The 24,813-nt window shown below is 42.4% G+C and overlaps 2 protein-coding genes across 2 annotated transcripts in view; one reads left to right on the top strand and one right to left on the bottom strand.

The window, feature by feature from the left end:
- Nucleotides 1–20,947, top strand: part of VDAC1 (voltage dependent anion channel 1) — a 39,638-nt gene extending 18,691 nt beyond the window's left edge. The window contains exons 4-9 of the mRNA XM_007519913.3: nt 494–646; nt 742–794; nt 5,211–5,438; nt 13,199–13,349; nt 18,929–18,986; nt 19,995–20,947. Coding sequence (XP_007519975.1) covers nt 494–646; nt 742–794; nt 5,211–5,438; nt 13,199–13,349; nt 18,929–18,986; nt 19,995–20,086 — 735 coding nt within the window. The 3' untranslated portion in view covers nt 20,087–20,947. The remainder of the gene's footprint in view (nt 1–493; nt 647–741; nt 795–5,210; nt 5,439–13,198; nt 13,350–18,928; nt 18,987–19,994) is intronic.
- LOC107522344 (small nuclear ribonucleoprotein G-like) lies at nt 9,140–9,461 on the bottom strand. The gene has a single exon (XM_060186395.1). It carries the CDS (start codon nt 9,396–9,398, stop codon nt 9,168–9,170), a length of 231 nt encoding a protein of 76 aa, XP_060042378.1. The 5' UTR covers nt 9,399–9,461; the 3' UTR covers nt 9,140–9,167.
- Nucleotides 20,948–24,813: the final 3,866 nt, after the last annotated feature.

Here is a 24,813-nt window from a genome sequence, read left to right as displayed (position 1 = left end):
CTCAGCCTGTTAAGAGCACAAGCTTACATGCTTGTATCCCCAGAGGCTGCAGGTTCAATCCCTGGTATTACATTATGCCTGAGCTGAGCGCTACTCTGTTCTTTTTTTCCTTCTCTCATAATAAATAAATAAATAACCTGGTAAAAGAGATTTGTTAATTAATGACTAGAGAAATGGCTGAGCAAGTAAGAGTTCAGGGTTTGCATGCTTGGGGTTGATCCCAAGAGTTCTTTGATAGAGTGGTGCTCTGTGCACATCCCCTCTCCTTGAAATTAACAAATGAAACATTTAAAAAAGTTCCCTTTAATTTGCAAACTCCAGCAAATTAGCCAGCCCTTTGTACCTACATATCTTGATGAACTCTAGACTTAGCTTTGCCCGCACACATTTTGATTCTCACCTCTGTATAATGAAAAGCACAATCCTTTTAGGGATGGAGAGATGCAAAGTGAAGAGCTGGCATGTAGACTGTGACTTTCTGTCCCCTTTAAAGGAATTTACTAGCTCAGGTTCAGCCAACACTGAGACCACCAAAGTGACGGGCAGCCTGGAAACCAAATACCGATGGACTGAATACGGTCTGACGTTTACGGAGAAATGGAACACAGACAACACCCTGGGCACTGAGATTACTGTGGAGGATCAGGTAAGTGATGGGGCCACCCCAGAAAAGACCCCTTTATTAACTGACACCTTCTGGCTTGCTCTGTCACTGAACTGGCAAACTTCTTTTCTGTTCAGCTTGCACATGGACTGAAGCTGACGTTTGATTCGTCCTTCTCTCCCAACACTGGGTAAGAATCTTCATCTGTTTTCTCTGCAGGGACATTCAGCACAGGTTGAGAATAAGATTCTGTGCTCTCTGTTCCTGTTCTCCTGACCTCCTTTGTGAGGCCAGTTTCTGTGGAGGCTACAGAGTTTCTGAGCCCAGGAAATGTTCCTTTGATTCATGGGAAGCGTGTGGCTGTTGATCAATCTCAGTTGGAAACAGGGGCCTGCCTGTTGCCAGTCTCCCCCCACTCCCCTTTAGGCTCAGAAGTACCAAGAACAGTGTGGGCTTATCTGCAAGGTTGGACTTTCTGGCCCATGCCCTCTAGCCAGAAATGGATTAGACAGTGTTGTTCCTGGGCACATTGGATCATAATGGTATGGTGGTTTGCCTCAGCTTCTTGTAGCCTCATAGTGACTAGGAGAATTGTTCTTTTCTTTTTAAAATATTTAAAAAATATTTATTTTATTCCCTTTTGTTGGCCTTGTTTTAATTGTTGTAATTATTATTGTTGTTACTGTTGTCGTTGGATAGGACAGAGAAATGGAGAGAGGAGGGGAAGACGGGGGAGAGAAAGTTAGACACCTGTAGACGTGCTTCACCGCCTGTGAAGCGACTCCCCTGCAGGTGGTGAGCTGGGGGATCGAACTGGGATCCTTATGCCTGTCCTTGTGTTTCACACCATGTGTACTTAACCCACTGCGCTACCACCCGACTCCCTAGAGAATTGTTCTTTTCTAGGACAAAGCTAATTGCTAATTTTTTTGCTCAGACTAGTATGTTTTACATACTGATGACAGGCTCAAGGGCATGCACAACGTTTCATTTTTAAAAAATCTCTTTATTGGGGGGATTAATGTTTTACAGACATTTCATTTTTTATTTTTTACAAATTGTGGTAAAAGACACAGATAAAACTTATAATTTCTGGCTGGGGAGATAACATAATGGTTGTGCAAAAGACATTCACGCTTGAGGCCCTAGAGGTCCCAATTTTAGTCCCCAACATCACCAAAAGCCAGAGCTGTGCAGTGCTCTGGGTCAAAAAGAAAATTGTCGGGGGACCAGGTGGTGGTGCACCTGGTTAAGCACACACACTACAGTGCATAAGGACCCAGGTTCAAGCCCCTGGTCCCCACCTGCAGGGGGAAAGCTTCACAAATGGTTAAGCAGGGCTGCAGGTCTCGTTCTGTCTCTTTCCCTCTCTCAACCTCTTCCCCTTTCAAATTCTTGTCTCTATCCAATCATAAAAAAAAATAAAAATAATAAAAAGAAAATTGCCATTTCAGGGCCAGGTGGTAGTGCATTTACTTGGGCACACACACCACGATGCACAAGGACCTGGGTTCGAGCCCCCTACCCTACCTGCAAGTGTGTATGTGTGTGTGTGTGTGTGTGTCACAGTGATGAAGCAGTGCTGCAGGTCTCTCCCCCATCTCCCCCTCCCTTTTCAATTTTTCTCTGTCCTATCTAAAAAAAGTACATGTTATTTCATAAAATTTTTTCACCCAGAGCACTACTGAATCTGGTGTGGGGATTAAACACGGGACCTGGGAGCCTCAGGCATGAGAGTCTATTTGCATAGTATTATGTTATCTGTCTCCTTCACCCTCATGATTTTTTTTTAATAGAATCAAAAATTGTATTTATAATATTGCAAAAATTTGGTTTGTATGAATCCTAAATAGCAATTTTTTAGACTCCCCTTCACTGTTTCCCTTTGTAGTTTAATTTTTAAAAATTAAAAAAAAATTATTTTCCCTTTTGTTGCCCTTGTTGTTATAGTTATTATTGTTGTTGATGTCATTGTTGTTGGATAGGACAGAGAGAAATGGAGAGAGGAGGGGAAGACAGAGGGGGAGAGAAAGAGAGACATCTGCAGACCTGCTTCACCACTCGTGAAGTGATCCCCCTGCAGGTGGGGAGCCGGGGCCTCGAACTGGGATCCTTACACTGGTCCTTGTGCTTCGCACCACCTGCACTTCACCCCCTATGCTACCACCAGACTCCCTGTAGTTTAATTTTTACATTATTATTATTTTTATTGCCAACAGGGTTATCATTGGAGCTCAGTGTTGGCACTGTGAATCCACTGCTCCTAGAGGCCATTTTTTCCCTTTTTGTTTTTTTCTTTCTAGTTTTAGATGACAGGACAGAATTTGGTGGGGGGGATAGAGATGGAGAAACATGCTTTACTGCTAGTGAAGCATCCCCCCCTGCAAGTAGGGAGAGGGGGCTTGAACCTGGGTTCTTGTATGTGGTAGCATGCGTGCACAGCTTGGTACACCACCGCCTAGTCCTTCCTTTGTAGTTTATTTGTTGAAACTAGATCATTGGTCTTATAGACTTACATAAATATTAGTGACATTTGACTAGGTTTCTTTGTTCCCCTTTTTTTTTGGGGGGGGGGGAGAATCGCTGAATCTAGAGAATTTTTTGGGGAGAATTGCTGAATCGAGAAGCTTTGTTGCATTTAGCACCTATTTTGGAGGGAGGGTAAACCTAAAATGATGCTGTCTGCATGGATTTTCTCTTTGAGTGTTAATACTGTTCATGATTCAGCTCTCAGGGCTTATCAATTAATGATGATGCTACATGTATCATCCCTTTACTGCTTCTTAGCCAGAGTAGTTCGAGAAGGGTTAATTTCCCCACATCAGCTACTTGATTACCTTGAGATATAGTAAAGTAGTAATGTTTTTTACTTACTGTTTTCCAAATAGCAGGTTGGGTCTCTGGTCTCTTAGGATGACTGATGTGCGTGTTTTAAGTTTTATTATGAGTTTGTAGATCTAAAGATACTCAGTATGTGGGTATCCATTTCTAGTATAGTTCTCAGTCATGCTCACACTGTTGTGAACTTGCCTTTAGGGGAGCTTCTTCCAGCTAGCTCTCATCTTTGCTTCCACCTGCTAGGCTTTGAGCATTTTGCTAGGTTCTACAGGCTCACCTTGTACATTTCCTGCCATCACTTGTAGTCACTGCTTCCTATGAGCCACATGGCTTCCTACTGGGAGGGTATGGTGTTGACAACCCCTGCTCTGGGTCCTGGGGGGTGAAGCTTTCATCTCAGTGTGAATGAAGCCTGGATGAACAGGCCTATGGCTGTCAGATTCTTCTTGTGTTCTCTGCTGAGAATGCAGCTTCCTGTGCCCGTGCATCTTGTAACTGAATGATTGAAAGGCATCAGATAAAAATTGTCTAGATTTTATTTGGTAACTCTTCTGCATTTTATCTTTTATTTAGAGGCATGTTGATAAAGTATTTACAGGTGATCGATTTACTTGCCCTGCCTTGAGCACTGCTCAAGATATGTGTAAACCTAGGATTGGTAGCCTAGACCTTGGCCAGATCTTACCCTCTCAGACAGGGCTTCCTGGCGTCTCCTGAGTGCAGAGGCTCCACAGAATACCCAGCTTGCTAAAATATCTGCTCACCGGGGTCTGAAGAATCCTGAATTACTGGTCTAGGCGGTGGTGCAGTGGAAAAGGTATGGGACTCTCAAGCGTGAGGTCCTGAGTTTAACCATCCCCAGCAGCACATGTACCAGAGTGATTTCTGGTGTTCTCCCTCCCTCCATCCCCCTCTCCCTCCCTTCCCCTCTCCTTGTCTCTTTCATTAATAAATAGACAAATATTTTTAAAAAATGAATCCTCACCCATAGGGGGGAAGCTTCACGAGCAGTGAAGCAGGGCTACAGGTCTTTCTCCTTCCCTCTCTATCCCTCCTCCTCTTTCAACTTCTCTCTGTCTCTATCTAAAATGATAAATAAGAATGTTTAAAAAATGAATCCTGAATTCAGTGTTGCTTTCCTATGGTATTTATGCAGAATGGGTTCAGTGTATAAGAAGACAAATGACCATCATCTCCTTAGAAGCTATATAGCTAGCTGCCTTCCTGACAGATAAATCTGAAAAACAGCAGTGTTATATTGTTTCATAGTTTAAAAAGTCTGTGTTGGTTGTTACATTAAATACACTAGAGAGAAGACAGTCATAGAAAATTACTTAGTGTGGTCCAGGAGGTGGCGCAGTGGATAAAGCATTGGATTCTTAACCATGAGGTCCTGAGTTCAGTCCCCGGCAGTACATGTGCCAGAGTGGTGTCTGGTTCTTTCTCTCTCTGCCTTTCTCATGAAAAAATAAACAAATTATTTTAAAAAGAAAAAAAAGAATACTACTTAGTGTTGATTTTTTTTTTTCCAAGCTTTCCATACCCATGCCCTCACTTCTTCATTGTGGCATTTCTGTAAATTGGGTTCCAATTGGAGAGGTGTGTTCTGCTCGCTGTCACGTAGCAGCAACTGACAGCAGATTTGAGGTGCTATCTTTGTCTCCATCTTTCCTGTCTCTGCTGGTGTTATAAGAATTATTCTGCATCTTTTATTCCCTGTGCCACGGGGAGTTAGCTTCTGGTTTGAATATGATCTCTTTTCTTGCAGGAAAAAGAATGCTAAAATCAAGACGGGGTACAAGTGCGAACACATCAATGTGGGCTGCGACGTGGACTTTGACATTGCTGGACCTTCCATTCGGGGTGCTATGGTGCTGGGTTATGAAGGCTGGCTGGCTGGCTACCAGATGAATTTTGAGACTGCCAAGTCCCGAGTGACCCAGAGCAACTTTGCTGTCGGCTACAAGACTGATGAGTTCCAGCTTCACACTAATGTGTAAGTGCTTGTGGATATGGGTGTGTATATGTGTGTGTGCGATAGGAGTTCAGTTTACATGATTTTTTTTCCTTTTTCTTTTTTCTTTTCTTTTTTAAATTTATTTTATTTATTCCCTTTTGTTGCCCTTGTTGTTTTATTGTTGTTATTATTGTTGTTGTCATTGTTGGATAGGACAGAGAGAAATGGAGAGAGGAGGGGAAGACAGAGAAGAGGAGAGAAAGATAGACACCTGCAGACCTGCTTCACTGCCTGTGAAGTGACTCCCCTGCAGGTGGGGGCATTTTTTTTTTTTAATCACTGCAAAATGAGTTTGTTGGAACCGGATGAGCCAGTGGCCTGCTGTTATTCTTATTTGTTAATTGCCACCAGGGTTATGGCTGCAGCTCAGTGCCTGCACAATGAACCATTGTTCCCTGTGGCCATTTTTCCTCTTTTCCTTTTCCCTTTTCTTCCCTTCCTCCCTTCCTCCCTTCTTCCCTTCCTTCCTCCCTCTCTGATAGGACAACAAGGGGGAAAAAAAAACAAACAAAAAACTGAGAGGGGAGGGAGAGAAAGAGAGACACTTGCAGCACTGCTTCCCTGCTTTTAAAGCTTCCCTCCATGGGGACCAGGGGTTTGAACCTAGGTCCTTGCACATAGTGATGTGCACTCAATTGGGTGAGCCGCTGCCCACCCCCGTTATTATTTCCTGCCCCTCCCTCCATTTTTTGAAGTGATTTAGGCTTGTTCTTTGTAGGAGTAGTCAATATTGTCACTGGTACACACAGAATGACTTTACAGCAAGTAATGTTGTCAGTGAGAAGAGTGGCCCTTCCTTGCAGTCACTGGGCATTACAAGGCCCTTTCAGTTTTAGTCGACAAAATGGGAGGAAAGGGGTGTAGTGCTCGTATTGCTTGCTCTTTGTAGTCCTGAGAACCATCTTAATGAAATGCAGACATAAAAGGGAAGCTAGGAGATGATTGATTGTCTTTGTTAAATACAGTGACTGGACAGTGTATTGAAGGAGGAGAAAATTACAGATTAAGTTGAAAAGAACCCCTTCTAACCAAACTTGAGAGTTGACACAGATTGCTGATTTCAGTTTAGGGAAACACATATTTCATCCACTAAAATCCCTGTAGACTAAAGGGATTAATGTGTGGCTCAGCCTGGGTACAACTTTACCAAATTTCTTTCCTTCCACTAGAGGTCACTAAAGAAGCAACTTCTGTTAAAACCTAAGTAAATGGTATTGTCTAGACTAGTAGCATTTCCATGAGTACTAATTTTTGTCTGGAATTTATTATAAAATATTTCAAATCTTTTAAAAGGAGTTGAAAGAAAAGTGATGAGGCAGAGGGTCCAGTGTTCCACAGGGGCTCAGGAGGAAGTCTATGAGTGCAGAACTATTCTGTACCTTGGTGGTGTTGCTGATAACATACATCATACATCTGTTGAAATTCATAGAAACATGAAAACAGGTCGATGAAAGTACATAACTTCGCAAGGATGGGAATAAGGATACCGGTTCGAGCCCCCGGCTCCCCACCTGCAGGGGAGTCGCTTCACAGGCGGTGAAGCTGGTCTGCAGGTGTCTATCTTTCTCTCCCCCTCTCTGTCTTCCCCTCCTCTCTCCATTTCTCTCTGTCCTATCCAACAACAATGACATTAATAACACAATAATAACTACAACAAAAAAACAGCAAGGGCAACAAAAGGGAATATATATATTAATATATATTATATAATATATATTAATATATTACATATAATATATTATATATAATAATATATATTATATAATATATGATATATATATTACATAACTTCAAAATGGTAACATGTGTAAGTCCCAGGAAAATATCACAAGCCTGGAGTGTTTTAAGCTAGAATTTTGATTGAAATGAGAAATGGTTCTCCTTGCTTTGGACCTGAGAACTGACATCAGTCTAGGAAGAATGGTGACCACTAATTGCTTTCCCCACAGGCTTGAACTTTAGCATTTTTTACTTATTTATTTATTTATTTATTTATTTTGAATAGAGCCAAAGAGAATTGAGAGGGAAGGGGGGGATAGGAAGGGAGAGAGGGACCAGGTGGTGACACAACTGGTTAAGTGCACACATTATAACTAGTGTACAAGGACACAGGTTCAAGACCCTGGTCCCCACCTGCAGGGAGGAGCTTCATAAATGGTGAAGTAGTGCTGCAGGTGTCTATCTCTCCCTATCTCTCCCTCCCCTCTCAATTTCTCTCTGTCTCTATCCAGTAAATAAATAATAAAAAGGGGGAGAGGGAGGGAGAGACACTTGAAAATCTGCTTCACCACTTGTGAAGCTTTACCTCCTGCATGTGGGAACCAGGGACTTGAACCCAGGTTCTTGTGCACTGTAATGTGTGTGCTTAACCAGGTGTACCATGGCCTTGCCCATTATTACTATTATTACTTTATATTATTATTATTATTACTCCTAGGCTGGGGAAATAGCACAATAACTTAAGTCTCTGAGATCCCAGGCTCAGTCCCCAGCACCAGCACAAAGCAGCTGAGCTGGTCTATGTGTTTATATTTCTTTGAAAGAAGGGAGGGGCGGGGAGAGGGGGAGGTGATCCCCACTGAAATCTCTGTAGATAGATTTTTTGGAAGTCACTGTAGACAAGTTTTTTCTGTTGCATTCAAATGAACACATCCTTAATTATTTTTATTTATTTATTATTGGATAGGGACAGAAAAATTGAGGAGGTGGGAGGTAGGGAGAGAGAGAGAGAGAGACAGTGACACTTGCAGCTCTGCTTCACCAGTTATGAAGTTTTCCCTCTGCAGGTGGGGACCAGGGGTTTGAACCTGGGTCCTTGTGCACTGTAATGTGAGTGCCTAACCAGGTGTGCTACTACCTGACTCTAAAATATTTTGTTTTATTACTTTTTTTTTCAATGAGAGAGAGAGGGAGAATGAGTGGGAGATTCACATTTACAGTGAACTGAATATCACAGTCCAGCTTAAGCATTTTTAATAACTAACAAGTATAAGTGACTTATTTTTGGAACTGGCTTGGAAGAAACTGGCACAGTTTCTCTTGGGTAGCTTTGATGCATGAAAAGGCCCAGATGTGTAACAGACAGGTTCTGCGCATTATGTTGAATTTTATGAGTTCCCTCTGTTACAGTTTTGAGAGCTCAATATTAACAAGCAGTGTTGCTGGTTCAAGAATATACTGGAAAAAAAAAAACCTGGCATTTACACACACACACACACACCCAAGGAAAATTTCTCCATGCTCAATATAGACAAGCAGTGTTGCTGGTTCAAGAATATACTGGAAAAAAACAACTGGCATTTACACACACACACACACACACACACACACACACACACACACACACACACACACTCGGAAAATTTCTCCATGCTCAATATAGACAAGCAGTATTGCTGGTTCAAGAATATACTGGAAAAAAAAAACCTGGCATTTACACACACACACACACACACACACACACACACACACACACACGGAAAATTTCTCCATGTGAGCATTATACTAAACTCAAACATCTAATTTTGACAAGTAGCTTTATAAGTTGATGGAACTTTTCTTTCTTTCTTTTTTTTTTTGACTATTACAAAAGTTTATTTAACAACTCAGTAAGAAAATGTACATAACCTAATTTTTTATATCAAAATGAAAAGATGCAGTAGAAGAGGGGACATGTTGAACAATCTTTTTGTTGAACAGTCATTGTATTTATACTCGTTCCAAGGCTTCTAACATGATGATGCTATTTCCACATATTACTACCATCCCAGTATTGTTTTGTTGCCCACTAGTTGCCATTTCCACACATTCATCTATCACAAGGTTCATAAACGGGTCAAACCCCCGCAGAATTCCTTGGACATGTCTACCGCCATTTAATTTCAGTGACAACTTCTTGTCCATAAATTTTTTCAATTTGGGAGGATGAGTCTTGCTCATGGTGTCTACTCTGCGAGCTCAAAGGCACTTCCCAGACAAAATTCTCCTCTTCTTCCACGCTCCTGCGGCAGAACCGGCCCTTTCTTTCTTTCTTTCTTTCTTGCTCTCTGTCTTCTTCTTCTTCTTCTTCATCATCATCATTATCATCTTTTTCTTCTTCTTCTCCTCCTCCTCCCCTCCCCCTCCCCCTCCTCCTTTTTTTTTTTTTTTTAAGATTTCGCTTATTTTAATGAGAGAGATACAGAGAAAAAGATACACAGAAAGAAGAACCAGAACACTGCTCAGCTTTGGCTCATGGTGGTGTAGGGGATTGAACCTGGGACCTCAGAGCCTCAGTCATGAAAGTCATGAAACCATTATGCTATCTCCCCAGCCCTTGGTTTCTCAGAAACACAGGATTCCCTTTCTAAGGAAGACAAGATTCCATGTGAAACAGGCGGTGTCTGGGGCCTCTCTGTACTTTCTGGAAGCACAGTGTCTACCTGGTTGAATTTCAGGGACCAATGTAAGCATTTAGAATGTGTCTAATGAGCGTCCATTTGGGGAGAATGCATTGGTGAAGAGCAGAGGTCAAAATGAAATAGCAAGTTTGTTTTTGGATTCGTACACTCTAAACTCTTCGCTGGATTCCAAAGCTCATTAGCTGTGCCTTGAGGTTTCCCGTTGGCATTTCCATGGAAAGCATTCAATGATAAACAACTTTGACACTGCTACTTTATGTTAAATGCGTAAGGGAGAGTAAGTAGGAATTCCCAGAGTTTGGAATCACTACAGTGCATTTGGAAGAAAGGAAAAAAACCTACGAAGCCCAAAGATGTCACAACATGTGCTACAATGCACATAGGGGCCGACTCTGTGCAGTCCCCCCCACCCCCGACTGTCTGTTGCTGGTGCGAAGGGCATCTGCCTTCCAAGTGATGTGAACAGTCCTTTCTATCATTTATTTTTTAAAAATATTTTTCTTATTTATTTATTGAGATAGATAGGAAGAGAGAGAACCAGACATCACTCAGGCACATGCGTTGCCAGGAATTGTACTCAGGATCTCATGCTTAAGAGTCCAGCTCCCCACCCACTGTCATCTCCCGGACTGTGAGCCAAGCCTTTCTTTATATTTTCTGTTTTCTCATTTGCTTCCCCTGTGTTGCTATTTTTATTTTTTAGATTTAGTTTAATTAATTTTTTATTGCCACCAAAGTTATCACTTGGGCTCAGTGCCTGAATGCACAATGAATCCACCACTCCTAGTGGCTGCTATTATTATTATTATTACTACTACTACTACCACACTATTACTACTATTATTTCTTTTCTTTATTTTTTAAAAATATTTTTGTGGGAGTCAGGCTGTAGCACAGCGGGTTAAGCGCAGGCGGCACAAAGCACAAGGACCGACATAAGGATCCTGGTTCGAACCCCGGCTCCCCACCTGCAGGGGAGTCGCTTCACAGGCGGTGAAGCAGGTCTGCAGGTGTCTATCTTTCTCTCCGCCTCTCTGTCTTCCCCTCCTCTCTCCATTTCTCTCTGTCCTATCCAACAACGACAACAATAATAAAACAACAAGGGCAACAAAAGGGAATAAATAAATAAAATAAATATTAAAAAAATTTTTGTATAAGATAATATTTATAAATGATTTAAAAATTATTCCCTTTTGTTGCCCTTGTTGTAGTTATTGCTGTTGTTATTGATGTCATTTTTGGATAGGACAGAGAGAAATGGAGAGAAGAGGGGAAGACAGAGAGGAGGAGAGAAAGATTGATATCTGTAGACCTGCTTCACTGCTTGTGAAGCGACTCCCCTGCAGGTGGGGAGCTGGGGGCTCAAAACGGGATCCTTATGCTGGTTCTTGTGCTTTGTGCCACCTTCGCTTAACCTGCTGCGCTACCGCCCAATTCCCTATAAGATCATATTTTATGATAACAGGTATAATAATCCCACACCTTTCCCACCACCAGAGTCCTGTGTCCCCACTCCCTCCATTGGAAATTATAGTGGTTCTCCCAAGATCACAGATAGAGGGTAACTATTATTTCTGTAACTATCTATATTCATGTATATATTTGCCAATCCCACCCCCCCATGGTCTTGCCATCTCTTCCTTTCTAAGTCACACCTACTACTTCTGAGTATCCTCTCCCCCCCCAACCCCTCTTCTTTCTCTGGGTCCTGGTGGAATTTGACTTTAGAGCTCTCTGGCCATCTTCCCCTAACACTTACCCCTTTGGGAGTATGTGCAGAAGGTAGGACTTCTGGCTTCTGTAATGGGTGTTGGTAGGTCAGTCCATACCCCTAGCCTGTTTCTGTCTTTCCCTAGTGGGGTAAGGCTCTGGGGAGGTGAGGTTCCAGAACACATTCGTGAGATCATCTGTCCAGGGAATTCCAGATGGAATCCTAGTAGCATCCACAATTTGGTGGCTATGGCTTAGTGAGTTTCTGAAGAAATCCTGGTTGTATTCTGTGGAGTTTTCAGGTGATTTTTTTTTTTCTAGTTTATCAGTAGAGTGATCTGAAGCAGCTCCTACTCCATAGTCACGCCTCCAGAAGTTACCCACTACTACTTTTTTTTTTTAAATAGAGATAGAGACAGAGAAGCAGGGAGGGAGAGATCCTGAGACCACAGCACTGAAACTTCCTTCAGTGCAGTGGGGGCCCGGCTCCAACCTGAATTGTGCACATGTTAAAACAACGCACTAAGAGAGCTATTTCACTGGACCAGTTATTGTTTATTTATTTTTAAAAGAATATTTATTCATGATAAAGATAGGAGGAGAGAACCAGACATCTCTCTGGTACATGTGCTGCTGGGGATCGAACTCAGGACCTCATGGTTGAGAATCCAATGCTTTATCCACCGTGCCACCTCCCGGACCATGTTATTATTTATTTTTATAGAGACAGAAATTGAAATTGAAGGGGGGGAGGGAGGGGAAGGAGGAGGGAGAGACCTGTAGCACTGCTTCACTGCTCATGAAGCTTCTTCCCCTGTGCATGTGGGGCTTAGGGGCTTGAAAGCTGGTCTTTGCATAAGGTAGCATGTGTACTTTACTGGGTATGCCACTGGCTGCCCCCACTTGCTGCTGGCTTTAATGATACAAGCATTCATAAAAGGAATGACACTAGTGGGAGAAGGAAGAAATTATTCAGAATCCAGAATCCCAGTGCCTTAGCTATTACTTTTAGTTTACAGGGTATTTTGGAAGGAAATTTCAAGTGCCCCAAAACCTGAGTAGTAGACAAGACTGATGTTAGGTTAGTGGTGGTCAAAACAGTCTTTTTTTTTTTTTTTTTTTTTTTTTTTTTTATGAGTATGGCGTTGAACTCTTTTTTTATATTTATTTTATTTATTTATTCCCTTTTGTTGCTCTTGTTGTTTTATTGTTGTAGTTATTATTGTTGTTGTCGTCGTTGTTGGATAGGACAGAGAGAAATGGAGAGAGGAGGGGAAGACAGAGAGGAGGAGAGAAAGATAGACACCTGCAGACCTGCTTCACCGCCTGTGAAGCGACTCCCCTGCAGGTGGGGAGCCGTGGTTTGAACCGGGATCCTTATGTCGGTCCTTGTGCTTTGTGCCACCTGCGCTTAACCCGCTGCGCTACAGCCCGACTCCCCAGTCTTTTTTTTTTTTTTCTTTTTCTTCTGAACCTTCATGATGTGGTATCTGTTCTGTTTCCTACAGTAGTCTTTCATAAGCTGATGCCTGTTTCATGGCCAGTTCATTTATAACCTTCCCACCCTCTGAGGTGTGGGCTGTCTTTGCCAGATCTGACACTCTTTTTGTGCTCTGTGCTTGTTTGTAGGAATGACGGAACAGAGTTTGGAGGCTCCATTTACCAGAAAGTAAATAAGAAGTTGGAGACGGCTGTGAACCTTGCCTGGACAGCAGGCAACAGTAACACTCGCTTTGGAATAGCAGCGAAGTATCAGATCGACCCTGATGCCTGCTTCTCGGTGGGTGCCTGTGGGCTCAGGGTATTGCAGGGCCTGCTTGATCCTTGGGTTGGAGTTCTTGATAGCTGGAACCCCCCTCTGTAGCTAAAGATTTCTTCCCCCTGAAAAGCTGGAAATGAATAAAATGAAAACAGCACTAACTACAGGCACAGTATAGAGCCTAGTCTGTGTGGAGTACTGGATTTAATCCTTATACAGCTCATTTCTGAGGGTGCTTCTTTTGTTTTTTTCCCCTTTAAATTCCTTCCCCTGTTTTCATAAATGAGGGGCTAGAAGTACAGGGCTGTTGAGAAACTTGCCCAGGAACACACAGTTGGTGTTTCTGGGGCCTGGGTTTGATCCGTACTGGCTTGCTTTCAAGCCTCCCACAACCAGCCCTTGTTCCATGCTGCAGATGTAAAGGGGTTGGTTACCTTGACCCTAAGACTATTTAAATTTTTTTTTTTTGCCACCAAGGTTATTGATAGGGTTCAGTGCCCAGACAACTCTGCTGTTCCTGGTAGTTTTTGTTTTCATTTTTGTTTCCTTTAGAGGGGGTGAGAGGGAGATAGAGACACATAGAGAGGAGAGAGAATTTCTGTGTCACTGTTCCACTGTTGTGAAGCTTCTCCTGAAGGCACTCCCATGTTTTGGCTTGGGGCTTGAACCTGGGTCCTTGCACAACAGAAAGTGTATCCTTTACTTGTTGAGCCACTTGCTGACCCAAACCCTAAAGTTTTCTTTTCTTTTAATTTAATATAATTTTACTAGTGATTAATAAGGTAGGTATATGTGATTAGAAAGTTACAGGGGCATAATTCCATACCACACCCACCACCAGAGTTCTGTGCTCCAATGATAACCACCATAGTTCAAAGTCTCTAAGGTTTTACATGCTCAGTTGTCTCTTTATTTTATTTTATTTTATTAATTTTGCCTCCAGAGTTATCTCTGGGGCTCGGTGCCTATGCTGTGAATTCACTGCTGCTGGTGGCCATTTTTTCTATTGTTATTGTTATTGTTATTGCTAGATTGGACAGATAAGTTGAGAGGAGCGGAAGACAGGAGGAGAGAAAGGTAGACATACCTGCAGACCTGCTTCACCTTTTGTGAAGTGACCCCCCACAGATGGGGAGCTGGAGGCTCCTTTTTATTTTTTATTCTCTTGGCCTCAGGTCCTATATTACTATTTAAAAACCTAAGAAGTGAGGGAGATAGCATAATGGCTATGCAAAAGACTTTCATGTCTGAGGCTTTGAAATCGTAGGCTCAATCCCTAGTGTCATGAGAAAGAAAGGAGAGAGAAAATAAAATATTAAAAAATAAATCCCTCACCTGCAGGGGGGTGAAGCAAGTGAAAGCAAGTCTGCAGATGTCTATCTTTCTCTCCCCCTCTCTTCCTCTCTCAATTTCTTGCTCTCTTTTTTGCCTCCAGGGTTATTGCTGGGGCTCTACTACTGCCTGCACTACTAATCCACTACTCCTAGAGGCTATTTTTCCCTTTTGTTGCCCCTTTGTTGTTTATCATTGTTGTGGTTATTATTATTGCTATTGCTTTCATTGTTGGATAGGACAGAGAAATCGAGAGAGGAGGGGAAGACGTGGAGAGAAAGACACCTACAGACCTGTTTTACCACCTGTGAAGTGAATCGCCTGCAGGTGGGGAGCTGGGGGCTTGAACTGGTATCCTTACGCTGATCATTGTACTTCACTCCGTGTGCACTTAACCCACTGTGCTACCACCTGGCCCCCAATTTCTCTCTGTTTTATCCAACAACAAAAGCAGCAGTGACAATAACAACAATGGAAAGAAGATGGCCACCAGGAGCAGTGGATTTGTAGTGCAGGCACTGAGCCCCAGAGATAACCCTGGAGGCAAAATAAATAAATAAATACATAAATAAATAAATATAAAATGGGAGTCGGGTGGTAGTGCAGCGGGTTAAGCGCAAGTGGCACAAGTACAAAGACCGGCATAAGGATCCCAGTTCGAGCCCCTCAGCTCCTCACCTGCAGGGGAGTCGTTTCACAAGCAGTGAAGCAGGTCTGCAGGTGTCTGTCTTTCTCTCCCCCTCTCTGTCTTCCCCTCCTCTCCATTTCTCTCTGTCCTATCCAACAACGACATCAATAACAACAACAGTAATAACTACAACAACAATAAAAACAAGGGCAACAAAAAGGAAATAAATTAATATTTAAAAAATAAATAAATCCTTCATGATGGTAGTGAGCAGCTGGTATTTTAGCTTGTAGACCCAGTAGCATCACTCAGGGACCCTGGGTTTGTTACAATTTTACACTACATCCTCTTGATCTTGTCTCTGTTATTGTATGACTCTGGCAGCCACACCCCCTCCGGGGTCTTATGGGGGAATCTTGTGTTGCAGAATGAGTGGTTTCTGGGGCTGGTTTGTGTGATTTACAGATAGCCTGCTTAAGTCTTCTGAAATGGGAACTGACTGCCCCAAAGCCTGTCTTCGTCCCTCTTTCTACTCCTTTTGGCAGTGTCAGGTCTGAAAAATAGCATCTGAGCAGGAATGCACCTTGGCAGCCCTAGTTTTTTTTTCTTTTTCTTTCTTTCTTTTTTTTTTTTTTTTTTAAAGATTGTCTCAGAGAGAACGTGAGAAAAGAGAATACACCACTGCAGTTTCCTTCAGTGTAGTGGGGCCCAGGGGTTCAAACCTGCGTCGCCCATCTGGCAAAGTAGCTCATCCATGTGAGCTGTTTCACCAACTCACTGTCCCAGCTTTTACCAAATGTTTTCATGACCCGAGCTTGCTCTGCTCCTGATTCATAATTCAATCCTGTTGGGTCAGGGAGACGTCCAGATTTCTCTAGAACTCAGAAGAATGAGCTACAAAGTTATGAGTGACTCAGCTGATTTAATAAACTAAATTATTAACTGCTGAAATTTTTTATATTTATTATTTATTGGCTAGAGACAGAAATTGAGAGGGAAGGGGGAGATAGGAAGGGAGAGAGAGAGAGAGAGAGAGAGAGACACCTGCAACACTACTTCACCACTCATGAAGCTTTCTCTATGAAGGTGAGGACCTGGGGCTTAAACTCAGGTTCTTATACATAGTAACATACACACTCAACCAGGCGCACCACAGCCCAACCTCTACTGCTGAAATATAGACAATTGGTTAGGTCTCTGTGTGTGCATGTTCTTTTCTCATTGCTAGACTTCACCACTCTCTGTGAACTTTCTCAAACAGAGAGAGAGACAGACAGAGACAGAGACAGACAGACAAAGACAAAGACAAAAAGGGAGAGAGGGAAAGACACTATAGCACTAAGCTCTCCCTAATGCAGTGAGGACCAGCCTTGAACCTGGGTTGCCACCATGGCAAAGCAGGCACATTATCCACATTATCCGGGTGATTATTTTCCTGGCCTGACTAGGCTATTCTTTTGTTTCAATGTACATTTAACTTTAAGTTTGTAAATGCTGATTTTATTTTATTTTTTAAAATATTTATTCCCTTTTGTTGCTTTATTGTTGTAGTTATTATTGTTGTCGTTGTTGGATAGGACAGAGAGAAATGAAGAGAGGAGGGGAAGACAGGGAGAGAAAGACAGACACCTGCACACCTGCTTCACTGCTTGTGAAGCGACTCCCCTGCAGGTGGGGAGCCGGGGGCTCGAACCGAGATCCTTACACCTGTCCTTGCACTTAACGCCACTTGTGCTGGCTACTGCCCGACTCCCTGATTTTATTTTAAGTCAATATGATTTTTGCTTGTTTTTTTGTAAGGAAAAAACTCTAATGATCTGTTTTATAAAAAAAACCCAGATGCTAACATGATGCCAACTGGACTTCCCTGGACAGATGACCCCACCAATGTGTCCTGGAGCCCTGCTTCCCCAGAGTCCTGCTCCACTAGGGAAAGAGTGAGACAGGCTGGGAATATGGATCAACCTGTCAATTCCCATGTTCAGCGGGGAAGCAATTACAGTAGCCAGAACTTCCACCTTCTGCATCCCACAGTGACCCTGGGTCCATACTCCCAGAGGGATAAAGAATAGGACATCTATCAGGGGAGGGGATGGGATACGGAGTTCTGGTGGTGGGAATTGTGTGGAGTTGTTCCCCTCTTATCCTATGGTTTAGTCAGTGTTTCCTTTTTATAAATAAAAATCAAAAAAATAAAAATAAAAGCCTTAAACCCTATCTGACTGAAAGAAGGAACTTTTTTTTTTAATTGCCTCCAGGGCTACCCCTAGGGCTTGGTGCCTGTAGACCTGTTTGATCACTTGTGAATCATTTCCCCTCTAGGTGGGGACTGGAGGTTTGAACCCAGGTCCCTGTGCATAGTGATATGTGCACTTACTGTGGTGTGTCACTGCCTGGCTTCTTTTTTTTATTCCTTTCTTTTCTTTTTTTTAAGAGAAGGAATTTTTCAACTAAGGACGTTTTTTTTTTTTTTTTGTACCTTTCTGGCTATAAATGACAGTGTCTTCCTTACCTACTATAACTTACATACCAACCTACTCAGTATACATAGAGGATATATATTAGGAATCAAATTTAAGTAACTCCCTCTTTAAAAAAATTCATTTTTGGGAGTTGGGCGGGTAGCACAGCGGGTTAAGTGCAAGTGGCACAAAGCGCAAGGACTGGCTGAAGGATCCTGGTTCCAGCCCCGGCTCCCCACCTGTAGGGGAGTCGCTTCACAAGCGGTGAAGCAGGTCTGCAGGTGTCTATCTTTCTCTCCCTCTCTCTGTCTTCCCCTCCTCTCTCCATTTCTCTCTGTCCTATCTAACAACGACATCAAGAACTACAACAATAAAACCACAAGGGCAACAAAAGTGAATAAATAAATAAATCTAAAAAAAAATTTTTTAAAAATCCATTTTTGTCTGTTTTGTTTTAATGAGAGAAAGAGATAGAGACCAGAGCACAGCTCAGCTCTGGCTTATAGTGGTGCTGGGGATTGAACCTGAGACCTTGGAGCCTCAGGCAGGAGAGTCTGTTTGCATAACCATTACACTGTCTCCCAAACCTGATAACTTCCTTTTAACAGAAAATTGTGTTGATATAAAAACAAATATTTGAAAATGAACTGATTTTGAATTTCCCTTCTAAGACTGAGCTCCCTAATTTGATATACTGATATAGAAATGTTGCAGTAAGGTTTGTGAATGAATTCCAGTAAACAAGATGGTCAAGAAGGAGTTTGATCCTGAAGCCCAGAGCTGGTTGATTAAAAAGTTCTTACTCAGGGGCTGGGTGGTAGCACAGCAGGTTAAGCTAGCACATGGCACAAAGCACAATAGAGCCGTGCAATTATCCCAGTTTCAGCCCCTGGTTCCCCACCTGCAGGGGGATTGCTTCATAATTGGTGAAGTAGGTCTGCAGGTGTCTTATCTTTCTCTTCCCCTCTCTGTCTTCCCCTTCCCTTTCGATTTTTCTATCCTGTCCAACTACAATAACAAGACCAACAAAATGGGAAAAATGACCTTCAGGAGCAGTGGATTTGTAGTACAGGCACAGAGCCCCAGCAATAACCCTGCAGGCAAAAAACAACAACAACAAAAAAAAAACACATCAGGAAATATTTACTAACATTCTCCTTGTCTTTTCCTTTAACTAGGCTAAAGTGAACAACTCCAGCCTGATAGGTTTAGGATACACTCAAACTCTAAAGCCAGGTATGTGTTGGTCTTCATTTTCTTTTTTTAAAATCTGATTTCATGTTTATTTCTAGGAAGTTTTCAAAACTAGTCCATACATCTCCTCCCCCCCTTTTTTTGTAAAATAAATAAATAAACAGATAAATAAATAGGAAAACTTACTTGCAGGTTTTCTCTGTATATTTTACTAGGTTACTTCAAGCTGTGTTAGAAAAATAGAAGAGGGGCTGGCCGGGTGGTGTTGCACCTGTAACACATGTTACAGTGTGCACGGACCCAGGTTCAGCCCCGGTTCCCACCTGTAGGGGAAAAGCTTCACAAGTGGTGAAGCAGGGCTACAGGTGTCTCTCTGTCTCTCTCCCTTTGTCTCTCTCCCATCCCTCTCAATTTCTGGCTGTTTCTATCCAATAAATAAATAAAGATAATAAAAAAAATTAAAAAAGAAGAATAGAAGATACAATACCACCCTGGTAAAGTTGGAGTTTTATTTCGGGGGGGGGGGGGTTTGCATGATACCAATAGCAAGAGAGCTTAACTGTAGTAGGGGACAGTGGAAAGGAAAGTGGAATCCCCAAAGTAGATTTAGGTAGGCTATAAAATAGTAAGTACCCCTGGTTACCTGTTAATCAGGGTTTGAAAGACTCCGTGCTTTTCCCCCTGCCCATAACACAGTGGGTTTTGAATTTTTGAATCTGGTGGGGGTTTGCTAGTGTGCTTCAGCATGAAGTGTGTTAACACGTAATCTTTCTTTTTTCTTTTTTAAAAGTATCTTATTTATTAGATAGAGACAGAAAAATTGAGAGGGAAGGAGAAGCTAGAGAGAGAGAGAATGAAAGACACCTGCAGTGCTGTTTCACTGCTCACGCAGCTTTTCCCCTGTTGGTGGGGACTGGGGATTTGACCCCAAGTTCTTGTGCATTGGAACCTGAGTTCTCAACCAGGTATGCCACCACCCCACCCTTCTTGTCTTCCTTCTCTTCTCTTCTCTTCTCCTTCCCCTCACCTCTCCTGATTTTCCCTCTGCAGGTATTAAACTGACTCTGTCAGCTCTGTTGGACGGCAAGAATGTCAACGCTGGTGGCCACAAGCTTGGCCTAGGACTGGAATTTCAAGCATAAATGAATACTGTACAATCATTTAATTTTAAACTCTTTTGCAGCATAGCTACCTTGAAATTTTAGTGTACCTTTTAATGTTGTATGTCTTGAATGCAAGTATTGCAAAACATGATAGACCTCCAGGTTAAAGATGATTCAGCTTTAATGTGTCACCCTTTCAGAGGTACAGAAGAAAGCCAGTTCCAAAACAAAAGGTCCTTTCAGCTGTAGATGAGGGGGTAACTGCTGGCCTCTCTAGAGACTTCAGGTTTCTTTTTTATCTAGAAATGGCTGTAAGTGGAAGCCGACAATTTGCAAGCACTTTGGAAATTCATATTGAGCAAATGAATGAAATTGTGATTTCCTAAGAATAAGCCTTGGCTTCCTTCTCTAAATGAGGAGAAACTCATTGTTTGATCATATGTACAAACTCACCAGAAAGGGACTTTGCTTTAGACAGATCTTTATGACCTGTTTCCATCCCAACCCATCACCTCTTTACACCAAAAGTAGTTTGCAGGGTGTGGTAGCTGTTTCTTTTGTGCCATTTTTGGGGTGGAGAAGATTGATGTGATGAAGCCAATAAACAATTCAGGACTCCCCTACCATGTTGTGGTTTTTCACCTCCTTCACCAGAGTATGAAATAGCCTCTAAGAGCTCCAGCTGCAAGCTGGGAAGAGTCTCTGTGACTTTAATCACATAGTGACAACATTTGGAATCTAAATTTGACTTCTGTTGTATTCTCACCACTTGGTTTATTTTTTAGCAGTTTAATGGGTTACATTTTAGAGTCTTCCATTTCGTGTGGAATTAGATCGTCCCTTCAAATGCTGTAATTAACATCACTTAAAATAAAACTTGAATAAAATACTGAAACCTCATCCTTTTGTTGGCTTTACTAATGAAAGTGTAAATAAGTAGGATAAACAGTACATTGGTTTGTATTTGTCCTTTGGCCCCTTCTTCATTCTTAGTTTTTTTAATTACTGCATATCAAATTGCCACAAACCTGGTGGCTTCACATTGACATTCATTTATTTGTCTCAGACTTGTATGTCAAAAATCTAGTCACAGCTGAGTTTTCTGCTAAGGTTCTCACAGTGGGGAAATTAGAATGCTGATTAGACTGTGTTCTCATCTGAACCTTGTTCCTCTCCTAGGCTGGTGGTGGCAGCAGAATCCAGTTTCTTTCTGTTGTAAGATAGAGGTCCTTATTTTCTTCTGGTCAGCTAGATGCCATTCTCCACAACTAGCAGCCACCTGTTTACCTTGCTGTGCAGGCCCCTCCATCTCCAAAGCCAGAAACAGAATAGCTCCTTCACTGCCAAGTCCTCCTGATCCCTGCTAATGACCCATCTGATTCAGTCAGGTCCACTGAGGTTAACCTCTTATTTTCCAATTCAGCTGTGCCATATAATGTAACATGATCACAGGGCTGATGTCGCATCATACTTTAGGTTCCTTCCACACTCAAGGGCAGATCATACAAAGGTGTGATTCATTGGGGTGGGTAATTTTAGAAATCTGCCACATTACTTGTAGTAAATAACTTGACTTTGGCAAGTTTAAGCATTTACAAGGTGGGATAGTTGCAAACTTCACATTTATATTATTTAGCTTCAACAAATACAAACTTTTTTTTTTTTCTGTTCAGTGATATATAAGTTTTTAGACATAATTACCATTTTGTTGTGGCTTGAAATTGTCAGTTCCAAACAGTTATCATATTTACTCTGTGTATTTTGTTTAACAAATCACCCCAAATCCACTGGTTCCAGCATTTGCCATACTATCATTTCAAGCTTATAAAGCTGTATAGCGATTTGCAGGTGAACTTTATTGACTTTGACCAGAGACCTGGGCACATGATACTATTGGGTACATTTAGAAGCCAGGTACACTATCACAGTATTTTAAAATTTGCTGTATGAATATGGGGGAATATCTGTTGTATGCAGCATGTCAGAATATTGTGCAGAATACTTTGGGTTCATGACACTTCAACAGTTAGAGTTGAAACAACCTGGTATGTGGATAAATGGACAAAGAAGAGTGTTGAAGGTGTGCTCACTATGGACAAAGCCTGTATGTCTGAAGTTCCCAGCAAATACAAGCTAGAATTAAGAAGTTGATTCATTAAACTGAGTAGTAGTTTCTGTGCTCAGGGGAAGGGAAGCCCCAGGGGAACATGGGAAGATTTTGTACCTTGGCTACCCCGGAGGGTTTGCATAAGAGCACCATTCAGTCTATCTGGGCTTGTGGTGGGCTTAGGAAAATGAACAGATGAATGACCTCTTAGTTTTCTTAACAACACAGTTTGTGGTTTCAGAGCCAGATAAATATTATAGGAAACCAGATTCAGAACACAGGCCCTTTTCTCTTTAGAGAGGCAGCACAGCTGTGTCTTGGGGATATAAATCTCAGGGAATGGAGGACCAGAATGGTGCAGCTGTGGCTATGGAAATGCCTTTTGCTTCATGCCACACGGATTTCCCTGCAAATAAATCCCAATAGAAGTTTTATGATTTGAGACCTGTACACATTTACTAAAGAAGCATTCACACAACTTAGGCCAAGAAATTGTACTAGGTCTTTAAGGAAACTTCCTGGTAATTTCTAAATTTGCATTTTCTCAGGTTGGGTGTTTTAAGTTACAAAATGTAGAAAGTAACAATAACTTCCTATATAAAATACAGAAGCTGTCTTACACCCCTACTTTTTAAAAAATTTGGGAGTCGAGCAGTAGCACAGTGGGTGAAGCACACATAGAGCAAAGCACAACGACTGGACTAAGGATCCCAGTTCAAGCCCCTGGCTCCCCATCTGCAGGGGGGTCACTTCACAAGCGGTGAAGCAGGTCTGCAGGTGTCTATCTCTCCCCCTCCCTGTCTTCCCGTTTCTCTCTGTCCTATCCAACAACGACAGCAGTAACAACAATGATAATAATAACAATGATAAAACAACCAGGTCAACAAAAGGGAAAAAATGGCCTCCAGGAGCAGTGGATTTGTGGTGCAGGCACTGAGCCTCAGTGATAACCTGGAGGCAAAAAACAAACAAAAAACCCCAAAATATTTAATGAGAAAGTATTACACAGAGAGGCCAGAACACTGCTCAGCTCGTACTGGGGATTGAATTTGGGACCTTTGGTGCCTCAGGCATGAAAGTCTTTTTTTTTTTTTTTTTTTTTTTTTTTTACCAGAGCACTGCTCACCTCTGGTTTATGGTGGTACAGGAGATTGAACCTGGGACTTTGGAGCCTCAGGCATGAGAGTCTCTTTTCATAGAGATTATGCTATTTACCTCTGCCCCTGAAAGGCTTTTTGCATAACCATTATACTATCTACACTGTCCCCTGCCCTTTTACACCCCTACTTTCTACTCCCTTTCTCTGCTTTTCCTTCATAATACCATTACTACTTTATTTTATTTTATTTTATTTTATTTTATTTTATTTTATTTTATTTTATTTGCCTCCATGGTTATTGCTGGGGCTCAGTGCCTGACCATCTCATTGCCTCCCTGGATGCAGCACGCTAAGCCTGCTGGCAACAACTCACGGAAAGTCTGAACTTCACCCACTCAAGTAGGAAGGCCTGGAAGCTTCTTCATAGTCTGGGTGCTGGTAGCCAACCCTCTCCCGTCTCCCATCCTCCCGTATCTCCAAACTCAAGTTGGACGTGCTAAGATCGACCCAGTCTGGAAAAGAGAAATTTCTCATGAGTGGTCATCCCACTTCTGTTTATCTTGTCCATCTCCAAAACTCTCTCCCTTTACACTGTCTGAACTGGAAGACGCTTTGAAGAGGGTTAAACTGGGAACGGCTGCTGGCTATGATAACATCACCCCAGAACTCATTCTTAACTTGGGCCCTGTGGCAAAGAAGTGGCTCACTACATTCCTGTCCCACATCTTGGAATCCGAATCTATGCCCAAAATTTGGCGTCATGCGAAGATAATAGCAGTTTTGAAACCAAAGAAAGACCCAACACTGGCCGCCAGCTATAGACCAATTTCTCTCCTCTCCGTGTGTTACAAACTCCTTGAGAGGCTGCTTCTGTCACGTATTTCTCCTCTTACAGAGAAATTCCTATCACCCGCCCAAGCTGGTTTCCGCCCAGGAAGATCTACCTGCGAACAAGCCCTGGCCCTCTCAACTTACATTGAAAATGGATTCCAGAAGAATTTAAAGACGTGTGCTGTCTTTGTTGATCTCACAGCAGCCTATGACACGGTCTGGCACCGTGGTCTCCTAGTCAAGATCTCAAGATGTCTGCCTCCATGGGTGGCCAACACTATATCGTTTCTTCTCCAAAACAGAAGATTCCGGGTGCATCTGGGTGACAAGTCTAGCAGATGGAGACTTGTCTCAAGTGGCCTCCCCCAGGGCTCTGTTCTGGCTCCTACGCTATTTAATATTTACATCAATGATCTCCCAGAAACTTCTTCAAGGAAGTTCATCTACGCCGATGACATCTGCTGTGCAACTCAGGCATCAAAGTTCGACACACTCGAGGAAACACGAAAGACATGTCTCTGATATCTGATTACTGTAAAAAATGGCGACTAATCTCTAGCACTGCAAAAATGGTATCATCTGTTTTCCATCTACACCATGCCTCGGCCTCGCGTGAGCTTAATGTGCAGCTTGGCGATATGAGAATCCGGCATGAAGCCCAGCCAGTCTATCTTGGCGTTACTCTCGATCACACTCTTGTCATTTCACGAACATCTCATAAAAACTGCA

The sequence above is a fragment of the Erinaceus europaeus genome, chromosome 2 (assembly GCF_950295315.1).
Source record: "Erinaceus europaeus chromosome 2, mEriEur2.1, whole genome shotgun sequence".
In the NCBI taxonomy this organism is placed as follows: Eukaryota; Metazoa; Chordata; class Mammalia; order Eulipotyphla; family Erinaceidae; genus Erinaceus; species Erinaceus europaeus.
Note: the sequence above shows the minus strand (reverse complement) of the source record. Positions and strands in the feature narration are given on the sequence as shown.

Coding starts and splice junctions, on each gene's coding strand:
- LOC107522344 (XM_060186395.1), bottom strand. CDS start 9,398: ATGAGCAAGACTCATCCTCCCAAATTGAAAAAATTTATGGACAAGAAG.